The sequence below is a fragment of the Telmatherina bonti genome (assembly GCF_933228915.1).
Source record: "Telmatherina bonti genome assembly, chromosome: 23".
Classification (NCBI taxonomy): domain Eukaryota; kingdom Metazoa; phylum Chordata; class Actinopteri; order Atheriniformes; family Telmatherinidae; genus Telmatherina; species Telmatherina bonti.
The window spans coordinates 13544516-13568336 of NC_136632.1; the positions used below are offsets into that span (position 1 = coordinate 13544516).

A 23821-nucleotide genomic window follows, 5' to 3' on the forward strand; every position below is an offset into this window, starting at 1 on the left:
CGAGTATATGACATGATAATTGCAGGAATATAACACCTCCATTCTGCAGGATACTGCAGGAGGGTTTGATTGACATGAGCGGTGAATTGAAAGAAACAGGAGGCTGAATTGCCTCTCCTTGAAATGATTTCACCGCAAAGGGATAAAATTAATGAGCATTTAGTAGACGATGGCAGTGGCGTAAACATGCACGTACCGTGAATAGACTCTCTATCGCAAAAGAGGAGCTGTGATATCCAATTGGGCTGTGCCTCTGTTTCTCTGTTATCCAAAAAGGAACGGATGTATTTCCAGTGCTGGTGCACAAAAAAAGTATTAATGGGATTTGATAAATTGTTTGAAATTAGCTGCGGCTGATGTAGACACTGGGGACCTTAATAACTGAAAAGGTTATTACAGTGTAAATTTGCATGGAATAAAAGCAGTCTGTAAAAAAAAATAAAAAAAAACATTTGAATGCAATCCCTTCTTTACAATAATTTTTAAATGAAGCATATTTAAGATTGAGCACAAAATGTCTTTATTTATCTTGCCTAAAAAGAACAATGAGCTACACTGACATGAACTTTAAAGTTACCTAGTTTGCCCTCAAAGTTGGAGAGCAAAACAAAGGACCTTTAAATTGGCTCATGATGTAAAAACACCAGTGGAGCCTTCACTAGAACAAGCAGATCATTACACCACTCTTATCTTACCCTCTCCAATCCTTTGCAAAAGGTCAAACCCAGGTATTTCTCCCCGCCAAATCTGGGATCCAAGTCTCTCATTATATTTGACTTAACTGGGAATTCTGGCATTAGATGTAAAACACTACAACTCCACTATTTGCTCTCTAGCTGGCTGACAAAGCAGCTGAGCCTGATGAATGGACAAATAAACTTCATACAGTTACGCCCACTGCAATAAAATATGGTAAGGTAGGTAATAAGTGTATAGGAATTTTAACTTAAACAAGTGGTCTAGCAGAGAGGGATTCCTTTTATTCAAATCACTTACAAGTGATAAGCAAGAAGGTTAACTGGTGATTAGATGACTGCCATAAATATTGTGGGGTGGTTATCAACAACAGATGTTCCTGTAGCGGTGGACATGGGACGGAGCTGTGGTACAGACACTGCAAAGATAAATGCAGAGGCTCCTCATTGCCAATTACTGTGGATCCTTGGCAAGAGAGGAACTGCTAATTATGCCACTGGCTTCATTTTGCAGACAGAAAAAAAAAAAAAAGATTAAGAAATCAAGAAGGGAGAAACCCTGCCACGCCCCATCCCTATTTTATCTCAATTTCCTAAGCATCCCTGGGGGCACTGGACTGAAACTCAGGCCCCCCATCGTAGCTTGTGGACTTCTGACCTCTTTACTCAATTAAGTTACACTCCTCATTTCATAGCCAATTACTGCCAAATGTGGCCACACCATTATTGATGGCTTTGATGGTCCACTAGAAGATCACAGAGGCAACAGGGTGAGCTGGACTCACTAGTCTGACTCAAGTCCAAGCAAGTAGTTAGCAAGTACTGCATGTGTCTTGACTCTGTCAAGTCACACCTGCATACATGTAAGCATCCCACAAATGCATGTTCAGCTTACAGGGATCAATACTCCGGATTGTCAGAACTAAAGCTAAGTAGATTACTCAATGTTTTCCGAAATCAATTTCTATAGCAGTTTGGCTGCAGTCCATGGTAAGTGCAATTCATCATAACATAAAGACCCATCATGTAAAAGCATCTAATAAAAAAAAAGCTTGAGGAGACTGGGACGGGCACGGCACAATTTCCATATTGATTTATCTCTACATGAAGAAACTTCCCGATTAAGCCTCTTGAATGTAGTGTGCACCGACTTGGCTGTGCAACATAACTTGTGCACATTGTTTGTGTCATTATCAGTGCATGCTGTCAGGGCCTTATCGCTTAACTGGCACAATTCACTCCCGACTGATGCTTCCCTGCAGGTGCACACGGTTCAAGAGTAAATGGGAGCGACAGAAAGAGTGAAAGGAGGGGAATTAAAAAGTGCAGAGAGAGGAGAGAGTTGGGTGGGTGGGTGGGGGGGAGAGGCATTTTCTTCTGATGTTGCAGGTAATATGGCCTCCACTGGATCAGCCTCTTCATCAGTGACACACAGTAAATTACAAGTGCTTCAAGCAGCTCAGTGAATTATAGTTCATCACTTGGAAAGGCTTTCCCCCTCACCACCGGGGCCTAGGCGTATCAGATCTGCCGGTTAGGATCCAATTAACACCCTGGCCAGAATCATCTGATTGCATGTGTAAGGGCTGGTATAACTCGTTTATTGCACCCATGTATCTTCTGTCACAAGGTAAATTTGTTGCTGCTACATCAAAGGTCTGAGCTACTTTTTTTTTTTTTTTTTTTTTTTTTTTTTTTTTTTTAATCCCTCCCTCTTACTTTCTCTTGATCCCTGAAACTCAGCTACTTCGCCTTGGGGTTGCATTTCAACTTCTTTTGCATCACAATGATGAACCTACTCTGTCCTCGCAATTTAGCAATCTTGTCCTGTAGGTGTTGTAAAAGCAAGGAAAAAAGACAAGGTAGGGGAGGGAGACAGTACATGAAAAAGAAGAAAAAAAATCTTGTTTTCTGGTAACAAAAAGCAGTTACCAAGGGTATTTGACTAAAAATGTGCTGACGGTTTTTTCCTCTCTCTCTCAGAATCAACAGAAGTTTTCCTCATGAATAATATAATATTTTCCCTACTCTTTTTTATCCTTCTCTGTGATAATTTTTCTCTATTTTCAGATCCAACCAGAGGGGATGTAGCAGTGAGATGTATTCATAAATGTAAATGTGAAGCAGCATCCTTTAGCCACGCACACTGGAGTCAGCTAACCTGAACTTAAACCTAGTGTTGAAGTACTTTTCTCTGCATCTATGTATGCGTGTGTGTATTCCGGATGAGAGCCAATAAGCAGATGAGTGCTGCTATTGAGATTATATTGGCTCACAGACTTGACCTTTAAAAATGTGACACTTCTCAGATGGCCCAGTGCCCACAGTCAGCCTGACTAGCCCCAGCAGAAGCTGCAAATGTACAGAAAACACGACTAAACCTCGCACAATCCATAAACCAATTGTAAAACCTTAAATATTTTCTTTAACACTTGGAGCTAAAACTGAGATGAAACAGTGGCCATTAGACTTGTAAAAAGTTATCCAACATCTTGAGGTCAAACCCTCAAGCCTTTTACTTTGTATTGACAACTTGCAGGAAATGTCAGAGGGCTCATTCACACTGCCATGCACCCCTCTAAAGCACCTCCATAGAAAAGGGAGAAGGAAATTATTTTGGCTGTTTATTTGCACCCTCAATACAGAGCTGGAGGTTTTGTCACAGTAGGAGCTGAGCAAAACAAGAGGGTGCATTTGCATCTTTTAACTTTCTGCCTGCGAGTCAACACAGTCAACAAGTCCAGCTCTTCTTCAATTCCTTATGATGAGCAGAAACTTGCACAAAGTCACCTCTCGCAAAGCAAAACTTTTAACTGTTGCAGTGCATGTGTTTGTGTGTGATAGGAGGCTGGGTGAAAATGCATTATGTACGTGTGAGTGGGAGCGAAACAACTGTCAGATTCGTAGGCCTCTGTAATCCTCTCCGCCTCTACTTGTCCGCATTTCTTTATTTGTATTCCAAATGTCAGTGTATAAATGCCTTTCAGAGAGGGGATATTGCCATAGAGGAGAGGAGCGCGAGTGGAGAGAGGAGCAGAGAAAAGAGGGTGTTGTGCGCCTAGGGAGAGCCGTGTAAGCAGCATGGCGGAGACAGGGGGATTTACAGGAAGAAATAGGTGTTTATTGAGTGCTCCCGTGGGCTTACTGTGTAATAATAGACCTGTCACATTACGCAAAAGTGGAGAAGCAGCTTGTGTGTGTGTTTGTGGGACTGTTGTTTTTTTTTTTGTATTTTTAACATGTGTGCATGTAAGTGCTAGAGCTCTCTGCCTCCGGATCATCAACTCATGAGAGCAAGCGGATAGAATTAGTCAGGCGAGAGCCTTTAGCCGCTAATACGAGTAATTAAAACTGCAAGCTGAGACACTTAGATGCTTGTGTAGTAAATAATTTACATGTCATGATCTATGGATCATTTCTCGCTTCTAAATTTCAAAGACAGAGAACAAGAGGAGAGAAGACTGGCACAGGATTTATCAGCATCTCTGCCATAAGCAGGATGTCATGGTTATATTAATCCTTTTTCCACTTTCTGCTGCACTAATCATACAAGGGGATCAATCCGCGTGATTCCTCGGGTGGAAACCATGTAGCTTGATTGCCGTTGACTCTTATCTGGCTGTGATGCTAATAAAATATTGCACTGTAGCACCCATTGCGGCCTCATAATCCAGGTAAATAACACAGCTTTATTGGGTAAACTCCCTCAAGACGAGAACAAAAAGAAGAAAAAAAAAACAAATAAAAAGAAGCATTTTAATTAAGAATAGTTGTGATATTTCCACAATGGAGTATTACAGTTAAAATGTCACTCGAAATGAGTGGATTCAAGGGTGCACGACCGTATCCTCCCACTGTAAAAACAGTCTACAACCACAAAAAAGTGAGTCCAGTTGTGTTTTTAACACTGTGGACGGTGACTTTTTGGAACAGAGAGGTGAGGATGTTAATAAAAGCTGGAACAACAAATGAAGGGAGGACGGTACGCCATGTGATACATATTGGTTCAAACTGTCAACCAGGAAAGGATGGAGTAAGCAAATGTAAATATCCAATATTTACAGTCTGTTGGGGTTATTAGAGGCAGAGGCTTGGCTATGGGCAGACACTTGTCATGCACCCACACAGTTCTCAGTCAGTACTGCTATTCAGGCCATTTATTATACTCGGTGACTATGCAGGCATTTATAGATCAGCATCCCATTTGTTTAACATAGTCCACTTTAGCATTCAGATCCTCAAACGGAGGAACTACAATATTAAGCTATAGAGCTTGTGATTAATTGATAATTTTTTCATCACTGCTGTCAAAAAAAAAAAAATCAAACTCCAGAGATTAAAAGCTTTTTCAAAGTATGTACAATACAGATACCATGGTGAGTGACCTTTCTATTAAAATTAACACTCTAGATGAGTTTGAGCTGAATTATTTAAACAGAAAAGCATGACAAAAGTCTTTTGCAACCTTATTTCTTCCCCAATACGTAATTTGTTACACTGGGGTGTGACTCCAATTGAAGGTGTCGCCATTGTTAGTCTGTGAAAATATCAACGGGTGAGGTTAACGCCAATTTCCCTGTCATTAATGAAATGCACGGAGCTTCTAATGAGGTAAACCATTGCTCCTTGATAGTACTTATTAGCTGAGTGGAGGGCACAAACTCCCACACTTCAATTTCAAACAGCTAAAAATAAATTTCATTAAAAAAAAAAAAAAAGATACTACTTGTAATAAAAACACAGAGCAGATGTCAAGGGGCCTTACATAATTTGAAGGAGGAAAAACCAACTACCCATCTTGTTGATGTAAATGAGTAGAATAAAAAAAAAAAAGAAGGTTAACGCCAAAAAGAAAAGTGCAGGGAATGTGTATGTGAGAAAGTGCGAAACTGTTGGTGTGTGTGCACATGTGTGACCTTCTCCGAATCACTGACAACAAAAATAGACAGCTCTACAAATCAATAAGGTAAATTAGAGTTGAAGGGTGGAAATGACAGGCAGTTAAAATTAGCTGTCTATGTAACCCACTAGTCAGGCTGACGTCTTCCAAATATTAACTAACCTCTGGATTTTCTGTGTCAACAAGACCATGGATCTTGTGTGTAAGAGCATACATTTAAAAGGCGACCTTCATTGGTCATAACCTTTAGATACACTTCTAGTCTAATTGTCCAGTTTGACAGACAATATGCATCATATAAAACCATAAGGTGCATGCTTAGAAGTGGGCAAACAGCCTTTGGCTGAAAGTTTGCTCTGTGAGATTTCTCTGTGTTGTGTTTTTGTTGAGTCTACGTGACGCTTAGCTTCTTGGAGACCGGCTTGGTCGGCTTTAAGATTCCAATGACAGGTCCGAGGATTGCGTTTGCAAATCAAACAAACTTTGTGGAGCAGAGGAAATCTTCTTTTCAAAGGAGCATGTATTATGGATGGATTTAAGAGATTAGAAAGGGAGCTGCTTTACCTGCAGTGGACGCTGCTTGTCCTGGCTCTTTGGAGATTTCAGGCCACTGCCTGGCTGCTGCAAGAGTAATTGCCTCGCTGCTTGTAGTGCCTGGAAAGAAGAGAGCACAACACAAAAGACAGTGTGAAAAAAAGACAAAAAAGAGAGATGGGGAGGAGGGAAGAGATAGAGAAAATAAACTATTAGATTCCCTGAAGCTGACAGCGAAAATAATTCTCATTTTCACGCACAGAAACAGTCAGCGCTGACTGAGAACCCTGTCAGGTATCAAACGGTTCATTCTGATGTGGGTAACACTATGCTGAAGATGTGTTTTAGTAACAATTCACAGAGCTGTGATCAAGGATAAATACCGTTTGTCTAGAGCACCCCTGAAGAAGAGAATGGAGGGGGCGGTGGGGAGAGGAAGAAAAAAAAAAAAAAAAAAAAAGGCAGAGTAAAATTGACCTGTCTAGTGTGTGCTCAACTGAAATATCCACTTCTCTCTGCAAATTACCGCCACATTTGCATATTCATAATATCAATTTGAAGTAGAGGCAGCATGATGTGAAGTGTCCCTGGGAGCTGTAATTAAAGTTGACAAAATCAACATCAGATTACATTTAGAATGAATTAACTAGCAGCACAGGTTTTACACTATGCATTAAGGGTGCTCATGTGCAAAGGATGGGTGATGGATAGAGATGAAAAGATCGGTGGAGAAGGAGAACGCTTTCCTGGTCTAATCAAATTAGCTCACAGTTGTTTACACATGACATGGACAAAAAAGGGTCCTGGTAAATTGTAAAATTTGTCATCAGTGGACTTTGATGTGTTTGCCAAACAACAATATGATAAGAATCAAAAAGTCTAGGATGTGAAATAATTGTATTTGTAGTGACAAACGAGCACAGGTATGATGGCAGTCGAGCTCGCAGCTCCCATAACAAGATGAGAGAAAGTCAGGCACAGCTGCTCCACACAACTGAATACACTGAACTTTTTTGGCCTGCGAAAAAATGTAAATAAATTAAAATGAAATGAATGAATGAAAAAAAAAGAAAAGAAAAACTTCACATGTATTGCTTTTGATAGAAAAGGACAGGACAAGTAGGAGGGGCAAGAATAAGAAAAAAAATATATCAGGTGAAGAGTGACACTTCCTCAGGAATCAGTGGTGCTCATTTCATTCTGGTGCTTGCCGGTATCCATGACAACAGCTGCCTTGACAGTGCGTGCATATGGCGCAGCTCTGCAAGCTGGTGGGAACAATGTTTGAACTAGTACATTGAGATCCTGTGCAAACAAGAGGAGAAGACAGGAGACAGACAGAGGAAGGCAGGAAAAAAAAACGAGGAGGAGGAGAGAAAAAGTTGCCATGTCTTAAGCCTTCAGGGAACGTACCCCCACCACCCCCACCCTGCCCGATCAATTATGAAAAGACAGAACTGGGGGGTGGGGGGTGCCTGGAGAGGTGGGGGTGGTGCTGGGGCAGGGGGGGCTGTCTGGCTGCTCAGGAGGAGCCAGGGCTTCTGATCTAAAGTAAACAAACACATTACACTGGCACTGGGTCCTAACAGCATCGATTCGTCTCCTCAGTAAGAGGAGGCCAGTCGCCAATGCTTTATATATATATATATATATATATATATATATGTATGTGTGTGAGTGTGTGAGTGTGTGTGTGTGTGTGTGTGTGTGAGAGAGAGAGAGAGTGAGAGAGTGTGTGTTTGGTGACATCTGTAAGCTGAGTCCTTATTCAGATCACACACTGAAGTACACATCAACACCTGCAGTGCGCAGCTGCACACAGCAGCATTAAGTTCTGTTGCTGGTGGACAACGTGGCTACCAAACCACACATCGTGTTTGCTTCCATGTGAATATAAAAGACAAAACAAATTCCTTGAATGCAACCAATCATTTTACTAATTAAAACACAGGCCTCAATTAATCTCACCATGATTGGTGAATCAAAGTAATTATAAGGCTTATTGAGTCCTGCACACAGTAGTTAGAGGGAAGGATGCTTGATGAGTGTGGCTCAAGGTAGCAGTCTGGGGGAGGGGGGGATGTTTATCCGTGTGTGAATCGATAATGACTTACTGTGTTATACCCAAAGTCAAGAGAGCTGCTCGATATATTACACATGGATAAGAGTACAAAGAAAGGTTTTAACTGCACTTCCAATATCTGTGCCAAGTAAATATCAAGGGAAGTGTACATGTGAGAGGTGACGCAGAAGGGTGATGACAGATCAACTGCAACCAGCTTATTAGAAAAGAAGTCTACTCAGCCTGAGCATTTCTCCAAACATAACACAGATCTTATCAACGCCGGACAAACTTTTCCACACGTCTGAAACTGTCTGTCACCTCTTCGGTGGAAGCAGGGTTAGCCATTTTTCAGGAGTCTGTCAAGAGTGTGGAAAGGAAGGGAGGAAGAAAAGTTCTGTCCACTCACATTTATCAGTTCTGAGTAGGCAAGCCATTACAATAAAAAGCACCAACTTGTGCTTCCCACTTCTCACTCCACAAAAGATGGGGAGCTCACGCCCATCTGAAAGCACAAAAAGCTGCAAATGCCAAGGAAAGTCATCAAAAAGTTTGCCGAAGAGTTGCCGGAGCGAACAAAAACACAGACAAGTGCAGACGCACTGTCTATTTAACCTGGGTTGCTATGCACGAAAAAATGACATCCCTAGTCTATTAATGCACACATTGTATAAACGGCACAATGTAACACATTCTTCAGAATGAGAGAGCAAGGCAGACAGAGCAAAAGAGAAAAAGAGCTAGGCCCCACTATATAAATAACAAGGCACTCAGAGGCATATTTGATGTTGATATCCATCACTGAGGCTGGAAAAGAGGAAAAAAAAAATAAGAGGAGGGAAAATAACACAGAGAGACCAAGACCGCGACACAGAGATCCTTATGAAAATAAGATTCAGCCCAAATGGATCTGGTGTAATTGGTTTCAGATAGTGAGGTCAGGAGAAAGGCGATACAGGCAACTATTATGCGAAACGGACTGAGAAACAAGAATGTTTACACAGGCATTCCTCTCCAACATTAATAGGCATGCAGAGATCACCAGAGAGCGTGAAAAGGAGAGAGTGAGGAGAGGCTGACAGACAGAGGAGGAGAGAGGAAACTGGAACCCCCCCCCCCCCCAAAAAAAAAAAAAAAAAAAAAAAAAATCCCCCAGACTATACAGACTACACAGAACACAGCAATAAGTAACACCTATCACAATGCACCTTTGTAAGGAGCATGCAAAGATCTTAAACAAGCATGAAACAAATTAGCAGGCCCTTCAATACAGGGGCCAAGCCATTACAAATCTCCAGATTGCTTATTGCTGGTGGTGGCACTGGTACGGAGTGGGAATGAAATAAGCCATCCACAAAGAATGTCGCTCTTTCAAATCCACATGGACGCTTCACAATATTCAGCCATGACATTGGAATTGGATTTATTTGAGAGTCTGTGACATTGTGTTTGGACAGTGCAGATCGCTTCCTGACTTATATCACATTGGGAGTTGTTTTTATGAAGGGATATAGATAATATTGGAATGATGACAAGTATGTAACAAGGTGCCCTCAACAGGTACATCTATATGGGAAGTTTCTATGTTCCATGTTTGCTGTAAAGCTGGCGAGTGGCTTATTCATCTGTAAGAAATGGCGCTGCATCATGCTAACAGTCTTTCTATGGTGTGCTGAACAGATGTTTTATGTGTATGCATGCGTGTGTTTATTGTAGAGACTAAAAGGCTGCTGTTCAACACCAGGCTGTCGGCCAGAACGACTCCAGTCAAGCTGACAGCTTTGACAATTCTCACATTCACGCACACACTTCAGGCATAAACACATATACACACACAACACTGCATCACCAGGCTTATCCATCTTTGCTTCCAGGAAAAAGACTCAGAAGGAGGGGATGCGAACTCTTTATCAAGCTGGAGGGAGTTGCATGCCATGGAAAATGAGGCAAAAGGAGTTTAAGCTGAACAAACAAACATGGTTGATTGGACTGAGGCTGCTGGCCCTTTAGAGAGGAAGATACGCACTGACACTCCTCACCAAAATATTTAGACCCGATCTTCTTATGTAAGTGGATTCAGGGCAGATGGATGGATAGATACAGATCTGAATGGGCTGGCTGGAGAGAATCAACAAATGAAAAGAGGAGCGGGATAAGGTGTCCTGTCTGAATACAAAAGAGGAGAGTCTGTGTTTGTGAAAACCAGAAAAGTGTGCCTGAAGTACCTCAGCCATGAGAGCGGAAAGACTCCTATCTTTTCATAAAGGTCAGAACTAGTGATGGTTCTTTGCTGCCTCGACTCAGTTCCCTGAACACCTCCGCAGAGCCCAGACAGCACACAATACACACCTTGGTTTAGTCTAGTCTGCCTGGTTGAGAACTTGGAAGGAAAATAAAAAGTAATGACTTCTGTGGACTGCAGTCGCTCACGCACAATAAGTAGCAAGGATATTTGATACTGAACAGAGAAAACTTTGAAAACTTATTGTAAAAGTTGAGAAAGCAGGTTTCAGTTCCCCTTCGATTTGCCAAATTTGTATGGAGTCGACCTGATAAATGTGAGGCAAGTGTGTAACCCCAATAAAATCATGAAAAGTTCCAAATGAAATCTGAGGGTTATTTCTCAGAGAGCACCTCTGTGACACGCAAACAAGACATGGAGTAGGGAGAAAAGGGGAATTTGGAAAGTATGCAGGAGTAATGAGCACTTTAATGTATGGCTCGATAAATCAACGGTCCGTGGAGAATCTGCTTGGGCCTCAAGACAGAGGTAAAAAACATCCAGGAGAACAATGGGCTTCTGTGTCCCACTCTGCCACCTCTATCTGTGTATTTCCAGCTGCTTCACGTTCCTGTCTCGACATTCGGACTTCTTCATGCATAAAATAAGTAATTCCTGACATTTGCTTATTTGTTGTGTTGATAAGTGACAACAAAAACTTGCACACTGATCACTTATTTTGCTCACTTATTCTGTTTGAATTCCTTTTCACCCTCTCCTCTCTGTTTCCCTCCCTCATCTTCTCTATGCACTCATATCACATTATTCATTTCTTCCTCTCATCTTTTCTTCCCCCTCACTCTCTCCCACCTATCTCACCTCTTGTTTATTGATTTTCTAGATTAAGAATTCCTAGGGTGACGGATTGTAACACACAAGCATCAAATTATTTTGGGGTGTGCTTATTTGCCTTTCCCTTGCATCTATTTGGCCTGAGTCTGTAGACAATTATGCCTACCCAGCCAAAGACTCAGGTGCTAATAATGAAGGACAAATAGAATCATATGTGTAAACTTCTCCCACTGATGAAAATTTATATTAACTTTCTACCACAGTAAACACAGCTGCATAGCTACACCGTCCCTGGAGGACTGACGAGATGAATTTGCTCGCTCCTACCCCAGGAAGAAAGCTTGAATAAGAGAGAAGAGTGCTGATGGTAAGAGGGACTCAGAGGTGTCGAACTCCATTGTATAACCTCATTCACCCCCCCCCCCCCAACAAACTCAAAATGTTGGTCTGTTTTGCAGATAACAGATAAGAACTGTGTGTCTCTGTCGGAAAGTTGAAGAGTGCATCCGCATCAATATGTATGTGTCATATGAGACAATGACAGACTGAGCCAGTAATAACAGAAAGCATGACCTGCTGTCTTTCACTGCAACCACAAATGGTGACTAACATCCAATCTCCTGCTCTTGTCACCATGGATATTGTGTGCAAATAAGAGTTAAAGCTAAGAAAAAGTGTGTTTTATTCAGCTTTCTATTGCTAAACTGATGAAGTCGAAACTGCTTAAAAAAAAAAGAATTTCCAATCATTTTTAATGTTTGAAAAGACATAATGATTCTTAACCTATTCAGAAATTAGTCTAAATCGTAAACCTGCTGTGTAAACCTTCAAGTTTACTATTTTTGCACTTCCAATGAAAGTATCCAGATCTGCACCCTTCATTGGTCCATGATGTAACTCTCCACCAGTTTCCAAGGTGATCAGCACAGAAGATTTTGTGAAATCTTCACGATATATCAAAGCAAATAAGCAAACAATTGGCAAAAACCCTTAATTTACTCTCATAATTTACCTCCTCTGCTTGTCCTCAGCCTTTCCTTTGACCTGTGCTGTTTCACTCAGTTAAGATGACAACTGGGCCATTGTGCAAAAACCTTTCTGTAGGATTGGATAAGAAGTCCTCCAGAACCTTACGACTGCAGACCTCCAGGATATACTACCACTTAGAGACAGGGTGGAAGAAAATAGGCAGAAGGAGAATAAAAGAAGCCGGGGAGAATATTTGTGTAGGTAGAATAAAAAGGGGTTAAATGTTTGCTTCAGACAACTGTTTAAGTATTCTCTTTGTAAAAACAAAGCTGGTATGAGCTGAAAAGTTATGTTTCACTTTTAGATATATACACACATACTCCCACTGTCTCATGAAGGTTTCTCTATAGGTGAACATGACCTCTCTAATCCTCTGTTACAGGCAATTGGAGGTCACACAGCTGGATAAACTGCTGACATGAAATATTAGTCAGGGCAGAAACATGTATGCGTGGATGAGCCAAATGGAAGAAAAGTAGAGATTTGGGGTGGGGGGGTCTTAATTGCTTACAGGTAGCATGCACATTAATCTGAAACATGCCAGATACATGAAAAAAGAAAAAGCTGTCTGCTGAGCTATTCTGAGAACTACTGCCGGCATCTTCTCATCATTCTTGTCAAAGGATCAGACACAGAATAAAGGCGTCTTTCATGGAGCTCATGCCTGTCTTTGTTGACTAGGCTTAGGCTCCCACTCCAAGGAAAGAAGCCAGGGGTGACTTGCAGTCTGATTATGACACCAGACAACTAGCAGCTGTCACAAAAATAATAATTTTGGGGAAAAAAAATCCCCAACAGATGTTGCTTAAAAATGAATACTGTATGTTGGCACAAACATGTGCATACATGTGCTGGCTATCAGAGACATATGCACAAGCAGATATTAGGGTCATAGTGATACATATAAAACTGTGTGAGCCTCAGATGTTGCATCTAGAGATGGAAACTGCATTTAAGTCCATTTATCTTAAATCACCAAAAAGGAGGCAGAGCATATTGTGCTCTAACCTTGCACAACAGCAAGAGCAACTACAGCAGTTTCCTAACAAAAAATGTCAATCAAATAAACTGATGTCACTGAAAATCTTGTGAAAACTGTTTTGGGTGTGTGCTGACATGAGCAACCCAACTCTGTGTGCTGATTGAGTACTTCTGTATCTGACCCTGTCTAGGGGGCTCTGCTGCTGTGGGTCAATAGTATGAGTGTCTTTCTGTCTCATCCTGCAGAGCTCAGGTTAAGTGTTGAGTCTAAGTGTTACCCTCTTTATGTGGTCGATGAGAGCGAGAGAGAGAAAGAGAGCGAGAGAGAGAGAGAGAGAGAGAGAAAGAGAGTGAGAGAGAGAGAAAGAGAGAGAGAGAGAGAGAGAGAGAGAGAGAGAGAGAGTGAGAGAGAGACGGAGAACTCCAACCAAAGTCAGAAATGAACTCATCTCAGTCACAGAAGCAGCATATTTTCCAGTGTGTTTGTTTTTAAGATATTTCTTCTGTTGGCATCTTTACTTAATGTAATACTAATCAATAGCTCAATTTCCTAATCAATCCTTCTTTCTTTTTTTTTTTTATTTTATCAGGTGGTGGAAGACAACTCAATCCTGTTTTATGTCCTGTCAATGAAGCAAATAACTTTTATAAGTGTTTTAATAATTATCTCATTTAAACAAGTTTATGTGTCTACTTGCTATTGCCCGTAGTACCCACAATGAACAATGTGTGATGTATCTTTCAAGTAGTGCCTCCATACCCCAAAGACCAAGTCAAAAAACATCACTATATCCACTGGTGGAAGGGCAATGGATGGTCTTCATCTCTGCTAAGATAACATCTCTCTTTTCCATGCTCCTCCTCCTCCCTTTTTGCCCATCCATAATGCGTTACACTTTGGTGCTTACCTTGTGAATATTACAGTGATGCATGTTTGACCTTTAACTGAACAGGAAAACATACAGTTGTCTATTGTCCAGCCTTATACTCAGCCTCTGCCAATCAGTGTCCTTGCCCCGACCAACACCACACGCTCACCTGTTTGAGATGGCCTTGTGAGAAATGGAGCACAGTCACCAGGGTAAGGTTAAAAAAAATACAGCAGTAAAATGTACAGCCCACACACAAAAGAGACAGATGTTATACAAGCTTTTCCTTAATCTTCAACCAGCCTGACTGAACCTCACGTCCATAAACAAAGACTTCTCCAACAGCATCCTATATCACGCTTCTAAGAACAAGCAAGCGTGAGCAGAATCCTAGTTCTTGAGTTTCATTCCTGCACCCACCCTTTTGCAAAAGGGCTAATCTACATCTTTCATTGCATCAAGAATGGAAATTTGCAAGAAATGCTTCTTTTTCAATTTCATGCTGAAGTAGCTCAAGTTAGTGGATGTAATTTCTCTTAACAAGAAAATTTATCACTCTGTCGCACACTTAGTCCAGCTATGTGAGAAAAGGGTCTCTTTTCTACATCTTTTTTTCTTCTTGAGCTTTGATAAATGTGCCAAAAGCATGATCACTTCCTTCATAGCCTTCCATACAAGGACACAGCAATTATACTGGTTATCAAAACAAAAACTACAGTTGAAATTTGCATGAAAGATAAATGATGTATAATTTAGGGTGCATTATAAAATTAAGTAGAGAATAAGCCAAAAGGAAGATGGGGTTCAGTTTATACATTTTGAGACCTCAACTTCTAAATCTAAATTATGCAATGTTACAAAGTCCCAGAAAAAAAAAAACAGCCACAGAAAAAACGAGGAATTCTCTCATTTAAAATGTGTGCCAACAAAGTACAGTTTCCTTGCAGTTTCTGACAGACATTCTTGGGAAGACTAACGATGCAAAAACTCCGACAAATCCATTTGAAGTTTTGTGCAAATTAGGATTATCAGCTCCGCAGTGAATTGGATGAAAAAGTCCAAACAGGTGAAAAGGAATGCATGAAGAATAGTATCACAGAAACAATACCACGCATGGCCAAGCCACCAGACTAATGTATATTTATCATGTAAACTTCTGATAAATGCATATGCAGAAACAATCAAATCTCTTGGTTTCCATTGGAAGATTTTGCACTATGGGTTCAAGCGTGAAACCAATATCAGCTTAGTGTCTACTCAAGCTTGAAGTGCTGCGCCCAGCTCACAAAGCATATTCTGCATATGCTCATTGGCGTCATTTTTATCAGGGTGGAACAAGCAGCTTTCCACTGCTATCACTGATCAATTCGCGTAAGTTAAGTCTCCAGTGCGGGTAAATAAGCAGTGGTTAAGTCTTGATGAGGAATGGCTGGCTGTTTGAGTGGGAACACAGACCAGAAAGAGGCAGGCTTGCCTATCTCCGTTACAATGGATGGCTAGCGTGACTTCCATCATTAACCTCAGGCCAGAGTACATCTTATTCACTGTATCTGAGCAAAACAAATGTTCAGTTTACATTCTAACATGACTCAACTGGAAGTGGATTTTGTTGTAAAATGACCTCTTCTGACTATATTATATACATATATATATATATATATATATATATATATATATATATATATATATATATATATATATATATATATTCACAATAATGTCAGACATTATCCTAAAGTTGTAAATGATGGAGATGGCAGTCCACCAGTAAAGATAAGAGCTTGACTGAAACACTAAAACCCAGCAGGTTCAACCCTAAAGCCTGCAGTGAGGAGAGCCAAAGCCAGCGCTAAGTGACATGTCAGTCAGTTTGTCTGTTTGAAGCGTTCAATTCCCCAAGGCCTGAGCTTATTTACTGCATTTGTATGAAAAGCTGCAAAGAGGAGAGGGCTGAGAGCCCAGCTGGCTCTCTTACATATGTATACAGTGTTTGGAGGCAATGCGTAAAGAGCATCTTCCTTTGCAGGCTGGTAATATTACAACTACAAACAACTTGGCAGAAGGCTAGAGCCATTTATATATTCAAAATTGGGTCAGGGATGAAGGTAATCAGAGCAGCACAGAGTGTTAACAAGTGCAAAAAAAAAAAAAAAAAAAAAATTGTGATGATACCTGGAATCTGGTAGTAGAGATTTAGGGCACATCAGAGGATGAGAATCAGTGACAGTAAAGATGCTACTTCTCCTTGCTAGTCATCTTCTTAACCAGATTTGAAGTCATTTTAATATTAGTTAGAGAAGGGGAAGAGGGTAGAAGAGGGTATACACAACAAACCATCGGGCATGCGTTTCAGAGTCTGATTTGTTACTATTCATGACTAAAGCAGAGAGGAACTGTAATACTAGACATGCTTGTTAAATTCACAACACTCCAAAGCTGCCTTCTAGCAAATCCTGTCTTTTGGTTGTCAGCTTAAGACACCCCGGCATATGCATATGTAGGATTTTTAAGCTCTGTTAAATGGATAGTGGTGTCGTGGCCTATCAAATGACTATAAGCCACTTGCCGTTTTTTTTTTTTTTTTTTTTGAAGGGGGGGGGTTAGGGTTAGAGAAAGCAGGCAGCAATGCATTACCTTGTATGGATCAGAAAGCACAAGTTTTTTCATCCCTCCAGTTAAGTCCACATTAAAAGAAAACAGGCATTTACATGTATATATTCAGGTTGAGTGTGACAGTAACACTCCACCCTGCTTTATTAATGACTGTTTAAGCCGATGACAGGGGAGTGGCAACAAACAATGACAGAATGCCTGTTTTCGATTGTGAGGCCGCTAAAGATGATGCACCATTCATCCCCAAGTCAGTTTGCAAATAAATTATTGTGAGGGGTATTGAGCTGAAGCAATTGCTCAGCCTGCTCTGAGAAAACACGGTGTGTGTCTGTGTGTGTAGGCATGCCTGTGCATGTGTTTGTGCCTATGTGAGTGGACTTATGGATCCAGTGCCATTTATTTCCCAGAGCTGGACCAGGGCAGTTAGGGAGGCGTAAAAGGAAATGAGTTGTGAAGTGGCCATTGATCCTGGCCTGTACTAGGTTAGCTCGAGACCGTGGTACTACTGGCCACAGTGTGTGCAACTCAATGGCTGCCTCCTATTTACACAGAGGTGGTTAACCCTGGCATGGTCATTTATCACTCGGCCAGTGCCTTACATAGAACAAAAGAGTAGAAAAAGAGGAAAATGTCAAGTCAAACAGGTCAATTTAAATACACCCATAACCCCAAAAACACTTGAAAACATTATTTAGATGTGGTTCTAAAACCACTGTAATGGATTTCTTACTGGGAAAGAAGACACTCTTTCACACAAGGCTGAATACATAAAATATATCATTGTTTCTATCTGTGCTGCCTTTGACTTGTAAAGTATACTGTTCTCCCCTCTCCATAGCTCCCAACTGCCTTGGGATAAAATGCCCATAAGTGTTCATTTCCAGCAGATTTCACTTCATCTCTCATCCTCTCCTCACAATTCTCCCATTGCTCCCTCTCCCACCCTCTTACTGTCCTTTTCTCTTCGTGTCTCTTTCAAGCCTTGCAGCTTGACATTTCGCCATGCTCTCAAGGGACGCCCGTGCGAAATGGAGTTACTGGGAGAGCACCACTGTAAATTCCAGAAGGCCACATGTAATGTGTCTTAAACATAGATGGACAGCCCAGGTTTCAAGGAGCTGAAAAAATGGGAGGGGAAGTTGGGGGGGCAGAGGGAGAGCAGGAGGAAAGAGTAGTGTCTAGATAGATAATAGAATAATGCTGTGTTTTGTCTGGGGAAGGGTGAGCAAACAGTAGCTATGCTGTCATTCACATCCTATATCTTTAGTGTCATCTCAAAAGAAGGAACTACAGGCCTATATGTCACAGGCCTGTATGTACTCTTCTGTGGGGACTGTCTGCTGATAGCCAGGCTTGAAATAAAAAGAAGGATGGCTTTCATTGTAAATAAGTCAGACACAAGGATTGCCTGAGAAGAGCTGTCTTCTCGCTGAAAGGGGGAAATAATTTGACAAAGACATACAGTACACTCTGCTTTCCTAATGCTCCTCCTACTCTTACAGAAAAACCTTATCTTAGCACAGACGATGATGGTTAACAAAAGGCTCCTTTATGAAATCGTTCATATTTCAGTGGAGGTCTTTCTCCTGTCCTGAGAGGTGATTGATGCATCAGGCCAGGGCCAGTGTGTTATTTACACAGTTGAGTGGGGCAATCTCAGGCCTGAAAGATAAACCTAATGAGCTTCTTTGTGTAAGGGTGCAAATGAGAGACACCATCCTCCCACTCTCCTTCTCTGCTCCATCCAAAGGGACAGTCTGGGTGATTAGGCCTTTAAATTATGCTCAAGGGCAAAGCACAGATTTGCATTGTAGGTGTGTGTGTGTGTGTGTGTGTGTGTGCATGTATGTGTGGCTTCTCAAAAATGGCACAAAGAGACAGACAGAGAGGCAGGTGAAGGGCAGACAGAGGTAGAAGCTTGAGGCTTGTTTGTGAAAAGTGATGGTGGGTGAAAAATGTGTCTACACTAAACAACAAACTTGAGATGTTATAAGAGGGGGATATGTATGTCAGATGAGTGTGCACATGCATAGACACGCACAGACACTGTCATTTTGCCCTTTGTCTGTGGGGTAACTTTCTTGCTAATGACTTTCATTTTGGGGAGAATTTCATTTGCCCCTAAACCCTAAATACTACCCATCACTTGCTGTCAAATTTCTCATCCCTTCTATTTCCTGCAGCTAAACAGCTAGGAAGGCAGGTTAATTGCTGTCACTCTAAAGTTGGACCACTGCCTACCTCTCGTGTAGCGACAGGGGTAGCCTGGAAGTAAGATGGCACCTCGGTGCACTTATTGTAATTTATGTCAAAATGTTGCAGTTATTTAAATAAGGATGGGTAGTTTGCATTTTGCTGCATCATGTGCCTCAAGAAAACAGAAAAAATGCATATCTAACCAGTTTACCAACAGACTTTTTCTCTTTCAGTGCTGAATGCAAATAACATTAATTTTATACGTGTATGTCTGTGTGTGTCTGTCTGTCTAAACTTTCGGCACACATTCAGTATTTTCCCCTACCATTATAATAAGACTCATCTCCCTGACTACAAGGTCACATTATTTGATTTTGATCTTGTTTGCTCTCCAGAAATAAGTCACAGCAGAAGTCATTTCAGCCTCAACCTTTTATTCAAACAACAATAACAAAAAATATGATGTTGTTATCTAACTTACATAAGAGCATGCCATAGCTGTTCTCTTTGTGTATTATATATAGTTAAAATGATTACATTAATATCTAGTCTAAAGGTTGTAATCTCTTAATCATGTTTATACTTAATGGCCAAGCCTGCAGACAAAGTAGAAAGTTGCATTGGCATAAGGTTTTCCCCGCAGCTATTCAAAGGTCTGACTTGAACATAATATATTAGCAGGGACTTCCATCTTGCTCTGAATATCAATATACTTCCTATGGTAGGAAGCCCATTTAGAACTGGCAGTAGTCCTGAGTATTGGCTCATCAATCCAACTGATAACCCTGGCAGGATTAAGTCCACAGACCACTGTAATCAACTAGCAGGCTCATTATGGGACATTATGGTATAGATCCAAAGATCAATGCAATTGCAAAAAGTATTAAAACATAATACTGACTAAGGCCAGTGACAAATTGATTGGTAACATGAGCTCAGCACATTTTTTAGAAGTTTTTTTCCCCCTCCCTTTTTTTTTTTATTTCACAAGAGAGCTTTTGTAGTGATGATTTTGCATAGTAATTAGGGCTGTGTAACATTCATCATTTGCTCTGATACATGTCTGCAGCTGGCAAATTGCAATCAGATACAGTGGGTATCTAATCTGTGATCTCAAATCAAATTAGGTCTATTTAGACAACCTTGGGAATGTGGTGATGAAAGCCTGACAGAAATTAGAGGCTGGAAATTTAATTGTCACAATGGTTATCATTCAAATGATCTGCATAAAAAAATTAAGCATATACATCCTAAATAGTACATGATATACATTATAATCAACCAAATAAAAACCAGTGTCACAGCTGTGGTTTGAAGAAAATCTCAACCATAAATATTTGAATATGCAAAACAATATTTGTAACCCAGGCTTGATCAGAGTTCCATAAGCCTTTGGCCAAATCTAAGGTGATGAGACCTTAAGATGCTGCTTTCTAATTATAGCTGCAGGTGGTATTTTGGAGCTGCTAGGTAATGGCACAACCCATAGGGACAGTGGAGAATTCATCAGTGCTTATTATTAATCATCCCCCCAGCAGCGTGATGAGAGACTGGAGCTTCTATACCCAGCGGACCACTCAATGTCATTCCAAATATGGCTGGAAAATTAAACCCAACAGCCTTACTTGAAAATGGACTCAGAGCAAATGTGGGCAGGATTTACATACAAAAAGTGCAAGTGTAGATAGGCGGAAGTACATTTGACCAGAAAATGTCCTTATCTTACACACACCTGCCAGCATCGCAATGGTCTTCTTCAGGTGAACACATCTGTAAGCCCTGCTTTGAGCTAATAAACATTAAAAAAAAAAAAAAAAAAAAAAAACACAACAACTTATCCTTCCTCCTTGAACTGTGTTTCATCACTGAGGACATTTGAGGGTGATTGCGACATAGGAAGTGTGTGTGAAGTTAGCAGCACAGGCCCCCTTGCTTTAAAAAGCCTCCAGAGACCTGTTAGCTGGACTGCTCATTTCAATGTGTCTGTCTCGAGGTTGGGAGAAGGCTCAGGCTGGCCTCTTTACAAGACGCACGATGTCATACCGCCTCATTCAACCCCACCCACTCCACGCCACAACTCTTAGCTGTATGTCCATCTCAGAGACTTAACTAGACACTATATGCTTACGTCGCCTTTTCTCTCTTCTATGGCCTTTTTTTTTTCTTTGACAGGGAAACTTTTTGTTTCATTTACTCACTTAACATTTCCAGAAGCACTTTTCCCTTCTCAGTTTTAATACCATTTAAAGTAACTTATATTAAATCTCTAAATTAGATTTGGACAATTCCTAGCAATTCCAACATTAATTCAATTATTTTATCAACTCTTACACAGACATAAAAATGTATGATCCACATTTATAGTAAAATTATATGAAAATCCTTTTTTAAAAAACTCAAAAGGTGTGGTGTGGGATGTGAGTCAGCTTCAAGGCGACCGACTGAAATCGTTAATCCGGATCTTTTTATCTTTCTCCCATCTTTTTCCATCTCTCTTTCACTCTATCTGACTATATTGGCACAGAGAGGGGGAAACTCGGGACCCAACATTTCTAAATTTAAAAGAGTGATGAGTGAGAGCAGAACAGAATTGACCCCAATCAGATGTGTGTATGCGGAGAGACTTGCAGGATGGTGATGAATTGGGGGTGAAGCCAAAGGGCTACGATGTTACTCCAGCCGCTGACAGGATAACGGAGGTTCTGCTGTGAATGGATGATGGGCGGAAGGATGGGGAAAAGGGAGGGATGGGGAGGGGGAGACTTTAGGATATGCTTCATTTTGCAACCACAGAGATACACACAGATGCAGACACCTTCGCATCTATTGTGTGGGACTGACTGATCTGACCACGGGGCTTCAGCTGCCTCATCATATACACACACATTCACACAAATATATGCCTCTATGAAAATTCTCATCAGGCCAAAAGGACAGCACGCATCATTACGAAGCTGCAGCGTTGTCCCCCCATCCACCCCGAAGCATGGCCCTCTGACCCAATACCCCACTGCTCTTTTGGCAAACTGTCAAAGGCATCATTTACCGTGAAAAGACATGAGAGACACTTGACTCCTTTACTCTGTTGGTGACTGACTTTCACAACTTATGCCCCCCAACCGCCACCTCTCACGCCTCCCTGCAGTTCATTCAACACAAACGTGCCCTGACTGAGATGAATACAATGAAACGTAGGTTTGAAAGGGAAAAAAACAAAACAAAACAACACCTCAAAAAGGATCAAACATTTGTGATCTGCTTCCAAATCAGTAAAATTCAGCTAAAATAGTTCAAATGATCAACTCAGAAAAAGACGAACAAAATAAGTAAAACAGACAGGTAACACAAAATGACATCTCAATGATATCTAGAGGAAGAAAAGTAAAACAGAGAAAGTTGGTGCAAGTTAGTTTTTAAAAGTGTCCCAGTCAAAGGTTTCTCTGCTGCTGGTGGGTCTGCATGTGTGAGCCTGAAACTAGTGCCAAGTTAGGAGGCCCTCTGGTGGATACAATCCTGTCATGACACACACACACTTACACTGCCCACACTGGACTGTACGATGCCCCAGCTTCTTCTTTCACTCTGTCCTACTTTTCCTCTGTCATCACTTCGTCACAGACATCCATGCACAGCTTTTCTCACACGGCCTCACATGGTTACATCAACCTCTAAACACACAGAAACTGAAATGCCAACGCTGTAATACACTGAAATGCAGGGAAAAAAAAAAAAAAACTACAGTAAAGACTTCCATCGTCTGCAGCTACAAGCAAAGCATGCTGACAGCACAACAAGCTGATGAGCAAACAACACAAACAGCCTGTTATATAAACAGAGTTGTTTTCCACACACTCAAAAAGCACACAAAACAATGTGCCTTCTGCCTATGTAGAACCACCCCAGCACCGCCTGAGCAGAGAGCACAGCAGAGCAGAGAGGGAGAGCAAAACAGAGTGAGAGTGAGGTGGAGCGGCAGAGACGAGACGGGGGAGAAACACAACTTACCTGCTGTTGTTGCAGATGCAGCAGCTCGACTGTGCTTACTTCGCTGCTTGTGTCACCAGCGCTTGATCTCCCATCTCTACTGCCAGCCTCTAATTGGCTGCTGCTTAGGGTGCTCATTCCATTTTGACTCATTGAACTGTTGCTTATTGTCTCTGTGGCCGACTCTTGCATCATCATGATTTAAAACCTAGAAGTGATTAAGAGGCACCAGTTAGGGCTCTTCTTGTTACAATCCCCCCTTTTTCCCTCATTTTTTTTTTCTTTGCACGCTTTCATTATCAAGTCCTCAGTGCCCCTCTGCAAATTAAAGCATTTAAAGAAGAGGGGGGATGCAGGAGGAGCAATTATGCATTCATTGTGTAAATGAAGCAATACAAAGAGATGCATGTCCTGATGCTTTTTGAAATGGGGAAAGGTAACAAAACATTGCAAATCTTTATATCTATAAAAACTTTGAGGTATCTAATTACAAGTACGTGTTTATAAAAACTGTTTTTGATATTATTTGCATAATTGATAACTTTGAAGGGAAAAGAAAGAAGGAAAAATATGTGCTCCTAACACAGGGTTGTGTTTAATTCTTTGTACTTCGTCAGATATAAAATGCAGAAAAAGCAGAATTGGACAATATTGAAAAAAGGAAAGAAAATAATAAATGTGTCAAAATTGTCAAATTTCAGTCTGTTTCTGCATCTAAAAGAAGTTGCCTAATGATGCAAGGCTAATCATGTAAAATTAAAATTTGTTGAAGGGGGTGGGGGCATCAAATCACATGGTGCAGGGCTGGTGATGATAACTGTAATGGGTTTGTCATTCTTGCTGTGGCTAAAAAAAAAAAAAAAAACTGCCTTGCAGGCTTCCAGA

General features: G+C 41.0%; 1 protein-coding gene across 1 annotated transcript in view; it reads right to left on the reverse strand.

Annotated features, from left to right (window-relative positions):
• Positions 1-23821, reverse strand: part of foxp2 (forkhead box P2) — a gene marked incomplete at its 3' end in the record, with an annotated part of 91952 nt that overhangs the window by 29145 nt on the left and 38986 nt on the right. The window contains exons 4-5 of the mRNA XM_079263521.1: positions 22958-23144; positions 6160-6249 (exon numbers count right to left, since the gene is read on the reverse strand). Coding sequence (XP_079119647.1) covers positions 6160-6249; positions 22958-23134 — 267 coding nt within the window. The 5' untranslated portion in view covers positions 23135-23144. The remainder of the gene's footprint in view (positions 1-6159; positions 6250-22957; positions 23145-23821) is intronic.